Source organism: Corvus brachyrhynchos, unplaced genomic scaffold (assembly GCF_000691975.1).
Source record: "Corvus brachyrhynchos isolate BGI_N302 unplaced genomic scaffold, ASM69197v1 scaffold1577, whole genome shotgun sequence".
NCBI classification, from domain to species: domain Eukaryota; kingdom Metazoa; phylum Chordata; class Aves; order Passeriformes; family Corvidae; genus Corvus; species Corvus brachyrhynchos.
This window is the reverse complement of record NW_008239106.1, coordinates 229199-241855: the sequence shown is the minus strand read 5'-3', so window position 1 is coordinate 241855 and position 12657 is coordinate 229199. Positions and strand designations below refer to the sequence as shown.

Below are 12657 nucleotides of genomic sequence, written 5' to 3'. Positions count from 1 at the left end.
CGGCTGCCTTGGCTTTGGTTTGAATTTAACACCAATTTCTTTTTCCGTGACAACTTTTAAAAGAAAGAAATTTTGCCACTAATTCAAGGTCGTATTAAATATTTGGCATCCTCTGTGCTTTCTCCTCCTTCCTTACTCAGAGCATTCACAGAGGCATTAAAGAATTGTAGAAATGGTTAGAAATCGCAGCGGCCGTGGAGGTAGCCCCCAAGCCAGGTGCTCCAGGTCAATAATTAGCTCCCTGCCGCCAAATTTAGCCGGCAATTAGCGGCACTTGCCTGAGGGCTCGTCACACCTGAGCGCAGCAGCGTGCGGCCGCTCGTTCTGCTACTGCCCCCCGGGCCTCAGCACAGCAGTGGCGGTCACATCTGCAAGCTGACATACATCACAGCCAGGGGTCACCTCCCTGTGCCCACACAGCCACACGGGACAGCCCCAGCACGGCATCGGCACCTGGCACAGCGTGGGCAAAATTCAGCGTCTTCGCACGAGACAGTTTTTTGGGCAACCATTCCCCCTTTTGCCATGATGTATATTAGGCCTGTAGACTTGCAAACTGGAAAGAGGCGTCATGCATTATTGGTTGGACTGGTTGTTCAGAGGGTGAGGAGGATAGGCAAGGGAACATCGCAGACATCCCACCCTCTGCCCCTACCCAGCGGAAAGAAAACCCAAAAGTTCTTATATCCAATTGATGGGCACCAGATACTGACCTTCAGGTCTCTGTGAACTATGCCATTTAGATGACAATGATTAACACTTTCTAGAATCTGCTGTATACAATGACTGCAAAGATACAAGGGCAGAATGGAAGGGAGAACATTTTAAAGGCACATAATCACATTAAATACAAAATAAAATAAAACTTAAAAGCAAAAGGTAAAGAACAAAAACAATTTTACACCTCTTGACAAGTCTTGATTGTACTTTGAACTGGAACAACAGCTTTGTTGAATACAGAGATATTTCCAGCTCCAACACATCCAAAAACCAGAGCAAAATAAAAACCCAAAACCTAACAAAAAAAGACATTTAGCATGGAACATATGACACTTATGAGACAGAATCATCAGACTGTACTTCAATTCAGCAGTATGGAAGCTTTCTGCAGTTTCCAAAAACTGCTATAGGAAAAATAAAGTGAAGGCAGTAAAACAATTACTGGCATGTTTTGGTTTTCTTAATTTTTTGTAGTGAAGTTAACATTTCAACAAGTGCTCAAACAAGAAAATGCTCAGAAATGACATGATATACAGAAAACAAATGAAACAAAAAAAGTCAAAAGCTAGGAAAAGCAAAACATTTTTCATTTTGAATCGAATGGTTTCTTTAAAACGATTAGTAGAATAAAGCCAAGTCATTCAAAAAGGTGGCATGCATTTTCATTTAAAATAGTGTCCAGCTCTAGTTTAGTTAGGAGTCAACTCAGGAAGTGAAAATCCACATTTAAAATTTAGACAAATGTTTTAGTTTGGTGCTTCCAGTAACTGAACTAGCACCTATTTTTCCATGCCCAGGTTTGCAAGTTTTGGCCAGTCTATGATGCCAAAAAGCACAACTAAAATATTCATCTTTTAGAGCACTGGAACTTATTCAGATTTTTTTTTGGCACTACAAGACCTTATAATTTTTTTTTAAAGACATCTTTGTGGCACAAGTGAGTAACGGTAAGTAATACAGAGTAGTCAAGATGCTGCTCATCCAAAAGGTTTTGACCATGGAACTCAGAAGGAATGGTCATAAATCAGTAACTGGAGCCCAAGCCTGAAAACCCTTTCTTAGGCAAGTAGTTCACAACTCACTGCACTGTTTGAGTACAGACTACTGGCGTGAGCAAGGGCTTGCAGGAGCAGACCAGTGTGACAGTCTTGGGAGAGGCATCCACAGAGAACAGGAACTATTTCTAGAGGGATACACACACACACACACTATATATATTTTATATATATATATATATGGATATACATATATATATTTATATAAAAATACACAAAATACAGAGATGCATCATAACTAGATATTTCACTTATATGGTCAAATTTTTACTGAATATATAAAATGTGTATATATATTCTATATATATACACACATATATATGCACAGCCCCTTCCAATATGTCATAATTCTAGAACAGGAAAAAATCATCACTGCAATTTTTCCTTATAATTCCCAACTACCTTAAAAACACACAAGGACACCATATACTGGCCTTTGGCATCAATATTAGAAATTTGCTTCAATCGCAGCAGGAAAAAATGATCTGAAATTTTTTTTAACATAGCTCCTCTTCTTTCACCCCACCTAAATCCCTAATGCTGGTTTTTTTCCTACAGGGTGTTTTGCTATGTGCTGTTCTGTATTTAAATGTCTAAAGCAATGATGTTTCTACCATTCCTACAGATGCAGTAAGAGCAAAAACAGTGGAAGCTTCCTAATACTCAGAGTAACTTCTTGTCTGTTCATTATTATCCAACCACTGTTGTTTGGAACACTTAATTCTTTCCAGTCATCTCTCAATTAATTCCAAATGTAAAGGCATAATTTAAAGTTATATGTACTAAATACGTATCATTGAGGGGGTGTGTTTTTAAACACACAAAAACATAAGGATTCTTTAAATTTACTTCAAGAGCAATTTCTGTGAAGAGTGTGATGGTAGAACATACTGTCTTTAAAGTAACTGACCACAATGTTTAAGATTATTAATTTTATGAGAATATTTAAGATTTATTATTATATGAGGACAAACATGAGATAAGTGGTCCTGATACTTTATGCAAGAAAATATGATAATTGTCAACTTATTCTTCAAGTTTTTCAACAAGCACTTGCAGAAAATTGCCAGAGATTTCATATTTGAGCTCAGACTATGAGATGCACAGTGTAATTGCTTATTGCTGGAACACAACAAAAATTTTCAAATAGGAAAAGGAAGTTAGCACTTCTAGACCGAGAACAAAATTCATATTTAATGCAAAATTCTTTTAAGACCAACTTATGCTTCAACCTTTCATCAGCAAATGTAAGAATCCATGGAGGAGCTACTTGAACTGTTATGTCCAGTTTGCAGAGGAAAAAATGGGTAACATTTTAACAAACTGAGATCCATTTTCAGCTTTTTCAGATCTGCAGACACCAAGACTTCCCGTGAGTTCTCCACCATGCAGTCGTGAGCTCAAACTGCCCAACTGTGTCCTTCCAAGTCTAAGAGAACTCCTGGAGAAATCCTAGAGTCTCAGACTGGGCTAAGGAAACTGATGCCAAACACCAGGATATATTTAAGTAACTATCCTAGAATTATCAAAGGCAACATTAGAAAAACAAATTACTTACCTGGCATCTGCTTCGCTATAATATTCTCTTGCAACTATATCTTCAAACAATTCACCTCCAGTGACTCTGTTACAAAAAGCAAGATGGGGAAAAGGAGATTTCAGAAGTGAAAATGCACATCTTAAATTAACTTGACAAGGAGAAGTCAGAGGGGAGTAAGTGAAATATTTGTACAGAAATGCAAGAGGTTTTGCAGCAAGGTGCAGGAACTAAAGTGGAAGGTTTGTCCGTCCAAATCATTACATGAATAAAATGAATATGGTGGAAGTGCAATCAGAAAGAGAAAATAAAAACTAAGGGTGGCAGCGTATTGGGCAAGATGCCAGACATCAGGTATGGATGTCAAAAGGAAGGAGTAAAACTACAAGGATAAAGGGAAGTGACCAGCAAGGAAAATTGTGGCTGAAGTTCAGAACAGTTCAGGATAATTTGAAAACTGCAAAGATAAGAAATGCTAAAATACAACCATGTTAAAAAAGGAAAAGGGCCTTTCAGTGTAGGTCAAATCACAACAGAGGTGTACCCAGGTGCCAGAGGGGCTGGCTTTTTGTGCTTTGGCCAGAAAGAGCGTTACTGAGTTGGAAGGGAAGTATCAGTAGAAGCGGGGTACCTTAAACAGTTTAACAGCAGATTTTTCCTAGAAAATTTCCATTCATCTTTGTGGAGAAAGTAGGAATAGCTTAATTAAAGTACCACTTAAGTTAAGTACAAGGGAAGAACTGCACAATCCTAGGGCCAGTAACAGAAGTGGCTGTGCATCATTGCATACCCAGGAGCTCATTGGACCACCAGTGGTTTAATGGTAGAAAGTGATTAAAAAGAAATAAAACTGTTTTTATATCCCAAAAATCACAGTCCAGAATGAGCCCTGAGCAGGATGCTGCCACAATCTTGGATTGCATCTGAAATAGGGTGAGAGCAATGTCCTCAAGTGCAGCAGTAAAATCCCTCCTCATATTGTACCAGTTCTGGTCACTCATGCTCAGAAAAGGGAACTGGAAGAGTGGCATGAACAGAGAAATTGCTACCAGGCTACCCCGTCACTCACTCATCAGATCTCTTCAGAGATGCAAACCCCGTTTAGCTTGGCAAAACAAAGGTTAAGAGGGATGAAAATAAATACTGAAGAGAAGCATAAGCCTGACTCTCCCTACAGGAGAGTTGTAAGAGATAATATTGGTACAAAAGTACATGAGCATACAATACCTATGAGTGAATATAAGGTTAAAATCAGGAGAAGAGTTCAAGCAGTCTTTGTAAGATGAAGATTAATGAGCTTTTCAATAATATCATAAAACTTGTCTGCCTGTGTCACAAGAGTGGACTCACAGCACAGGAAGACCCTTCCTGTAACATTTCTGTTCCATGGTGTAGGCTGACAGACTTGCACAGCTATGTGCAATTCTTCACATAAACAGGCGCTTACATAAATAATTCCTAGACGAGAATGAGAGATCAATGTTTGTATTTCATTACTGGTTACGAATGCAGATATTAGCACATTATATTCCCAGTGAATTCCCAAACATAAAAGCTTCAGTGGGCAACAAAATACTTAAAGATTGAGATGCTTAAAAATCTATACTACAGTGAACACAATTATTGTTGAATACAATTAAGTTTATTAGGATTAAAAAATTAAATGTGATAATACTTGGAATGCTCAGAACTGTAACAGTCACTTGCAAACTGCTGTACTAAGAGTTCATTGAGGATCCCAGTTTTCAGTCACATTAGATGATGACAGAAATGCCCTTCTCAACTAGCAGCACTGCTCCTTTCTTTGAGAAGGCCAGTTCAAGAACTTCATTTTCATGATTTCATTTATAGTTGGGTTACACCATCCTTTTTCTGGGTTTACACTGACTGACTCTCAACATAGAGACTTCCAGGTAGCAGAACGCTATTTTGTACAAAAGTCTGCAGTAAAATCTGGAGGAGGTAAAGTGGTTTGTTGCCTACTTTGTATTCTCTTTCTTTTTGTCTTCTACCTTCCAGAGACTGGCTTTGGTTTGATTGATGCATATTTTGACAGTCTTGCATAACTCCTTTTTGCATATATATTTGTCTGCCACAGTTCTGGTAAAGAGGAATAATTCTCACTCTGTGATGAAAGAAAAAACAAAGCATCCTTTGATCTTACTCTTCCCTAAAACACTTATTTTTGATCCAAGACAAAGAAAGAAAACAGGAAGCTTTAGTCATCAAAGTGCCTTTCACAGTGGAAGAGAATACCAAATTGATGTTTGTTCTTCTCCGGCACAGAGGGAAGAAGGGGATATGAAATCTTACTTGCTGACACTAAACATTTGCTTGGTAGGCACAACCATTGTTAAATGACGAAAAGATTAAAGCAGGAACAGAGCAGGTGAATTTCACTGACAACCAAACAGACAGTCAGCAATTCCCATGCTCTGTCACTCTGAAGGATACCTTAGGAATAGCTCTCCCAAGACAGCTAAATGGCCACAATGAAGGAAGGGAGGGCAGCGCAGAGCAGGGCATGAGGAGAGGCCAGAACCCACCTGCACATTCTGGGCAAACCACAACAGCCGTGCTCATGGCCTTGGCTCACTGAGTGTCCCTGAGCAAGGTGCCCCTGCAGCAATAAAGGTCACGGGCATCACAGTGTAGGACAGCCCACAGGTCCCAGGAAGCCACTCACAAACGACTTTGGCCCTTCACTACAAAGCTACGTGAACAGGTGCCAGGGTACTGTCGCCCTGCAGGATGCAAACAGGAATGGATCTCAATGCTCTTCTGACACAGATATGTACCTGGATCCTGGGACGTTGTATTTCATGGCAGGCCATTCATTATATAAGCTGTAGTAACTTTCAGTAACCTAAAAGCCACTGGTTCTTACAAATTGCTACGGTTGTTTTGTGATTTTTCAGAAGAGCATACTAAAGTGGCAACAAGTAAAGCACATGGGTTTGTTTACACAGAAGAGTTACAAGCAGCACCAAGGCCCTCTGCACCACTTTCAGAAAAACGCTGGTTTATGTTTACAAATATAAGAGAATAATTAAAAGGAACGCACAAATTAGCACAGACAGCTAAACCAGCCTCTGCTGATGATCACACTGGTGTGGTTTCTGCCTAGCTTACATTTGTTTCTTCAATTGCCTTCATAATGGAGCTGGGAGGAGGAATCTAACAGCAGCCACAGAATTTTTACATTTATCTGTAGCCTTTCTACTTCTGAAAGAGAGGTTCAGGCACTTACCTGAGCCTAACACTGCTTTGCAAATTAGGCTATTTTTTTGTATTTTCTGTTTATTCTACACAGTATGGTCCCTGCACTTAGAATACTAAAAGCAAGGCCAGGATTCTTAATGTACCAACTGTTGCATCTCATCAAGCACATTAAAACGGGAGACACTGAAAATAGAGAATCTCATTGACTTGCACAAGAGAGTCTTCAAGTGCTACAGCTGTTTCCATTCAGATACAGCAATTAATACTGACAGAATTGATTGGATTTGAACTCATCTAACATCATTAACACTGAAGACAGTCTCATTCGTGCTTAGCAACTGAAATGGTCCAACAGACGCAAATCCTGACTGCAGCTGCCTTAACCAATAGGGAAGGGGAGCAAAAACTTCATGAAGTCCATTATTAAATTCATGTAGTTCATTGTTCAATACCCATTTTCCACATGGATTTCCAGAGACTCCCACCTTCCCATTTGACACCAGAATTGTTCACCCAAATGCACGTCTGTAACAGAGTACATTAAACACTGTTTCTTTCTCTGGATAAAAGCACAGCTATGCTTGAGGTATACAAGTGAAGCAAGAGGCTGCAGACATCTCTGTGGCATTTAATCCAAAGAGATTATTAGAAATTCAAAATAGAGAGTAACAATGATTATTCTTTTCTATCCACAGAAAGGGCAGTCTTCCCCATCACTCTCTTACGTGGGATGCAGTCTGCAAGAAATTTCTGAAGAAACAGTCGTACCAAATCCCACACAGTCTGAAAGAAATCATTAAGAAAATGACATGATGGCATGTGTGGGTGGAGTGACAGTGTTACACCACAGTCAGGCTCCTGCTGAATAAAAACTAAATAAAGAAAAGCAGGTTCTTGGCCTCCGTGTTCAAGAAGTGCATACGGTACCTTTTTATCGTGGCAGCTCTTTTATATACTTGTCAACAGGGCAGTAACCACATGTTTTTAACTGCAATAAAAGGTGAAGTTTCACTAATAAATAATATTAGTGAGCATTAAAGCAATGATTTCCTAATCTGAATGTGAAAAATTAACTGTGAACAGGCATTCTCAGTAATTTGGCAAAAGTTCCTCAAGAATGCAACCTGTTGCTTCTCCAAAGACAACGATCAGTAAGCAAAGTGACTGCCTCTGCCATTTAGACATTTTCTTTTTTGCAAAATAAGTAATTTTTACAAAGCCTTCAAACCACATATTCAAAACATAAAAGCTTTATATAAATATTTGAGGCTGTCGTTTGTCCTGAATGGGACTGTCAGGGAACAGAGGAAGTTCCAGCCAATGCAGAACACTTCCTGTGGAATCCAGTTTTTGGCCAAGGCAGTATCTTTGGGTTAGGCATTAATGTTTTATTGCAGAACACAAGCTTCTATTTGCTCCTTTTACTATCGAGATCTAGATACTGTTATCTACAACTTTGAAATTGTTCAAATGTTCTAGTTCACATCACAATCATAACCCCCTGAGATAAGTCTGGCTTTACATATTAAATTTAAGGCAGACATGGACTAACTGCAATTATAGTAGGCCCCAGTTTCTCACAGTACAGCAGTACAACAAAAAAAAATAAATAGCCACTGGTTTTTAAAAGGGATATTGTCCCTAGAACTAAGAATTCTGCATGCACTTCTTACAAAAGTTCTGGATTAAGAAGCTTTTTCCAATTCCACATAGAAAGATTTCCTCCGTAGCCCTTAAGGAAAGAAAAGGCAAAACAAACCCCAGTGCATGTCAGAGAACAAATATGTGAGTGGTGCCCTGGAGCCATTTCCAAGCCAACGGTCACTGCACTTACCTGGGATAGACACAAATCACATACAAGCTTCTGTGGAGCCCAGTTAGGATTTGAGTCCTGAATCCCGAATGCCTTCACTGCAGACAGACTATTTAATATTTGTGTATTTCTAGTCTGAAATCTAGTGTTGAAGAAGTCTTTATAGATTTGTTTAAAAAAAGTTAAGTCAGAAAGTAAACCAGAATGTAACCTGAACATGAAAGCACACAATTGCTTGTGGAAGATCCAGGTTCTAACTTAGCCATGCTGAATGCAAATACTTCTGTTTGTATGCTTAGAAATGAGCTATTTTACATTTCTGGGGAAATAATGTATTCTCATTCTAACCAGCAAAACCACGGGGAGCCTAAGAAAGCTCTTCAGGTAGGTGGGTGGGTGTGTTGTCTGTTAAACCATAAACTGCCCTGGAAAACTTAACTGTTTAAAGAGATAATTTTACTGAAGTAACTCAGTTTTGCAATACAATTCCTAACATTCAGGTTTGTCCATATCCAAAACCATAAGCAGTAACTTTTCAAGTGAGTGGAAAAGTTTGCCCATTCCAGGAAGAATGAGGAAATCAGTTTCTCTTTTTAAGAGCCTAAGACACACAGTTCATGCTGTCACCATCCCTGCTTCCACTGAACAGCCTTATCTGGAAAAACAAGCTCCATACAGGCACAGTCACTACATGAACAACTCGTGGGATCTTAATTCCTGAAACAAAATAGGACATCAGTAGGAAACTTCCTTTCTGTATGCTGGGAACTTCACATTCTGAATGGTGTCAAAATGAAACATTATGGAGCAGTAAAATACCAATTGGGAATAAAATACTGAAAGAATCTTTGCCTCTCTACACTCAGGCTTACCTTTTTAATGCAGCAGTGGAGATTTTCTGCAGTCAAAGTAGTGTTCCACATGCTTTTTTTAATCTTTCGTTTAGACAACTGGCTTGAAGTAAATATTTTTTTCCGAGTCTATCTTTGCTTACTTTTGGCAGGTATCACGCAACTTTTGCTTACATACCTACACTTTATATTAAAATCCACTTCACCGGTGGATTTTTAATAGTTTTTAATATGGAATCCTTACAGCGACACTTACAAATGAGTTCTTGCACATGCAAATGACCAAATGCATTCCTGTCCCTCCAGCTTTCTCCATCTATTTGTCCAGCTCATCACACCACAACCATGCATTTATCTCGTGAGCTTGCACTTGCATCTCCAAGTTTGAACACCACATCCCCAACATGCTAAACATATGCAAAACAAATACTTACAAGTCAAAGACTAAGTAATGGAATCCTTCTTCTGATATGCTGTCATGGAGCCGCACTATGGAAAGGGGGAAGAAAACATAAACACCAGTCACCTTTTTAACGTCTTTGATGGCTGTTGTTGGTTTGGGGGAGAAGGGGGTGGTTATAATTCTACGGCAGAGCTGGTATTGCATCTCTGTGTGTTCTCAGCTGTGGGGTTTGGGGCTTTTGTTTTAAATGCCCTACCCTCAGAATTTGCCTTTTCCATAACTCTTATTTTCCTAATAAGCATACGATTTTTTTTTACATACAAATTTCTTCTCAGCAATATTACATCTTAGAAGTGGTGAACAAAGCAAGATGAGGAAAATCCCCCCACAATTAGTCACAAATTTCAGCAGAGTAACAACCTTCCAGGGCTTGTTAACAACTTCTCACATGTACCATGAAGAGTCGCAAAGACATAAATCTCCTGGCCAGTGTAAAGCATCCTATTTAAGCCCCCATGCCATGTTTACGTACCCCTCTGTGTCCAGATCTAAAGTTTTCCCTGAAAATGTGCTAGTCAGCTGCAGAATCTTCCCTTTGAATTTTAAGAATTCACACCACATCGTGGTACAACTATGAATTAAGTCCTGCGGTTTTCCTTAAATGAAAATAATTATCCTAAATTATTACTTTAAATGAAATTGCAATTTCCAAAGGTAATACAGGAAGCTTTGTCAGTAGTTTGATCCAAATAATTTCACTTATAGACGCAAATGAAAAAATCAGGGTACCCTAAAAGGGATCTGTGTTCAAAGCTGAGCTGATGAAGAAAGTGTAAAAGAAAAGAATTTTCAGATCTCCCCAGATGGTAACTTTACGTATTAATCATTTTTTATACATGACAAATAAACATGACTTTTCAACTTAATAATATTTAGCCCAGAGAAACATCTTGTGTTTACACAATACTAAAGAGAAAACCAGCTCTTGGCTGACTCAGTGTGCAGAGCTCGTGATGATTCAGAAGAGCCAAGCAGGTCTAAATCAGAGTTTGTGGTTTTGGCTGGTTCTGTATTCCAGATTAGTCCATGTTTTTATGAAGCGCCAGCCAACACCACCCCCCACCCTCCCAAAAAAACCCCAAACATCCCCAAATCAACTTTTTGTCTGGTTGGATTCTTTGAGCTGAGATTCCAATACCGCCAAACGTCTTGTTTTTAAAGCAAACCAAATGTGAGATGAGACACCACGTACCAGCTTAGAAGAGTATCCCCACACTTCTAGCTGAGGACAGAGACCCCCTAAAACATCTGGCTGTTGGGCACATTCCTTTGTACTGCAGCATCAAAGACACTACTCATGAAATAGGAGTTAGTACAGACCCTTGGGTATGTCAGATGAAACACTGCCCTAAACCTGCAGCTGGTCTGCTTTGGATATACATTTACAAAAAAGTTAAAAACTCTTTAAGCCTTAATACACAGCAAATGATACCTTTTGATAGAAAGGTCCTGTTCACGAAATAGGCTAGTAAGAACTCAAAGCATGGCTTTCTGTGAGCACTTTCTCAATTCGGAGCAGCATTCTCCTCTGTCATATCCATGTTACCAAGCAGGCCAGGATGGGAAGGGGCTTCTCGTGCTTCGGTGCCCCCCGAAGCAGGAGGTGCCCTTGCTTTGTCACTTCCTTCTCTAGAACAGGACTTGGTTCCAAGTGCCTGCAGAACAACAGATCTGTCCCTTAGGACTAGAAAGAGGCTGTTACTTGAGATGATGGGCGATGTTTTGCTCAGCCTGGGGAGCCTAATTCCTTGCTAGCCAAACTCAAGTCTGACACATCTTCAAGGGTATCTTCTTCAAGGATCACATTCTTTCTTTTCCTTTCCTCCCAAAGGAAAGGAATCACAGAAGCGAGATGGAACAAATCCTTCTCTGAATCAGGATCATATGCCCCTGATTGTTCCTGAAAGGGAAACAGGCTAAGGCAGCCAGGGAAGATGAGAGCTGCCTTTTGGCAAGTGCTTATGTTGGTGTCTTTGGTCAATCCAGGCACATGGTTATGCCTCTGAAGCGAACATGCCAAATAAACGAGGACAGAGGAGAAGAATCTCTGGTGCAGACAAGCGTGAGTGCAGAGCAAAGGGTGCACGACAGCACAAAGGCTAATCCAGCATGGCCCAGACATTCTGCCTGCACTCAGCCTGCCATGGGAAAGACAAGGGATGCTGGGATGACAGTTTGAGAAGACACTCACTAAGTTTTAGAGGGGACACACTACAAGAAGTATTTGTGCAGTCACTGCAGACAGATACAGTTCTTCACACACACCAGGAGTCTGGCACAACAAACCAAAAGGCAACAATTACAAACATTAGTTATCCAATATAAGAACTCCCATCAGAAGCTCACACTGCCACTCCTATTTCTCCAGAGTCACAAAGCATTCAGCAGTAGTAACAGTTGCATTTATCTTTTCTGAAAGGATTTCCGTTAGACCAAATCATTATTAACTGCAGATATTTCATCAGTGCTGTTATCAAACAACACATGAGAGGGCAGAAAGGAAACTGGGGTAACTCCATTTCCTCCTGCCTGCTGTAGCCCTGTGGTCACTCTCCTGGACCACTGGGGTCCAGAGAAGGTGCTTAACAACCTCAGACAACAAAGTTGTTGCTCCTAAGTAAACCACTTGGAATGCCTGACAGGAATCCAGGGAGCTTACAGCTCTTCCTTTTGGAGAAATACTGTAAGCCCACAAAACATCAGGAATACCCCTGTTTTGGCTCCAGCACTCTTTTTCATCTGAAATACTTTCCAATCATCACACTGGAAATATCCTTATAATAATTTTAGGGAGAACTCCTATTAGCTTGATTAGCTTTCATTTAGCCATTAGTGTGGGCCAGCTCCAATCTGACTGAAAAGTAAAATGATCTCCTTTATGTGACTTTTTGTGCTGAACTGCACTATTTTATGCCTATCCCATGGAAAACAGCTTGATATAATGGCCAAATAACTTTCTGAATTTCTGCCTTTAAAGAAAAAAAAAAAAAAAAAAA

The 12657-nt window shown here is 39.8% G+C and overlaps 1 protein-coding gene across 16 annotated transcripts in view; it reads right to left on the bottom strand.

Moving 5' to 3' along the window:
- Nucleotides 1-12657, bottom strand: part of CAMK2D (calcium/calmodulin dependent protein kinase II delta) — a 125935-nt gene that overhangs the window by 44494 nt on the left and 68784 nt on the right. For 15 of the 16 annotated variants that reach the window (XM_017739364.1, XM_017739362.1, XM_017739366.1 and 12 more), the window contains exons 3-5: nucleotides 9633-9687; nucleotides 3334-3399; nucleotides 714-786 (exon numbers count right to left, since the gene is read on the bottom strand). In XM_017739364.1, the coding sequence (XP_017594853.1) occupies nucleotides 714-786; nucleotides 3334-3399; nucleotides 9633-9687 (194 nt within the window). Of the gene's footprint in view, nucleotides 1-713; nucleotides 787-3333; nucleotides 3400-9632; nucleotides 9688-12657 lie in introns of those variants that run through there. The other variant, XM_017739377.1, reaches the window with a different exon arrangement.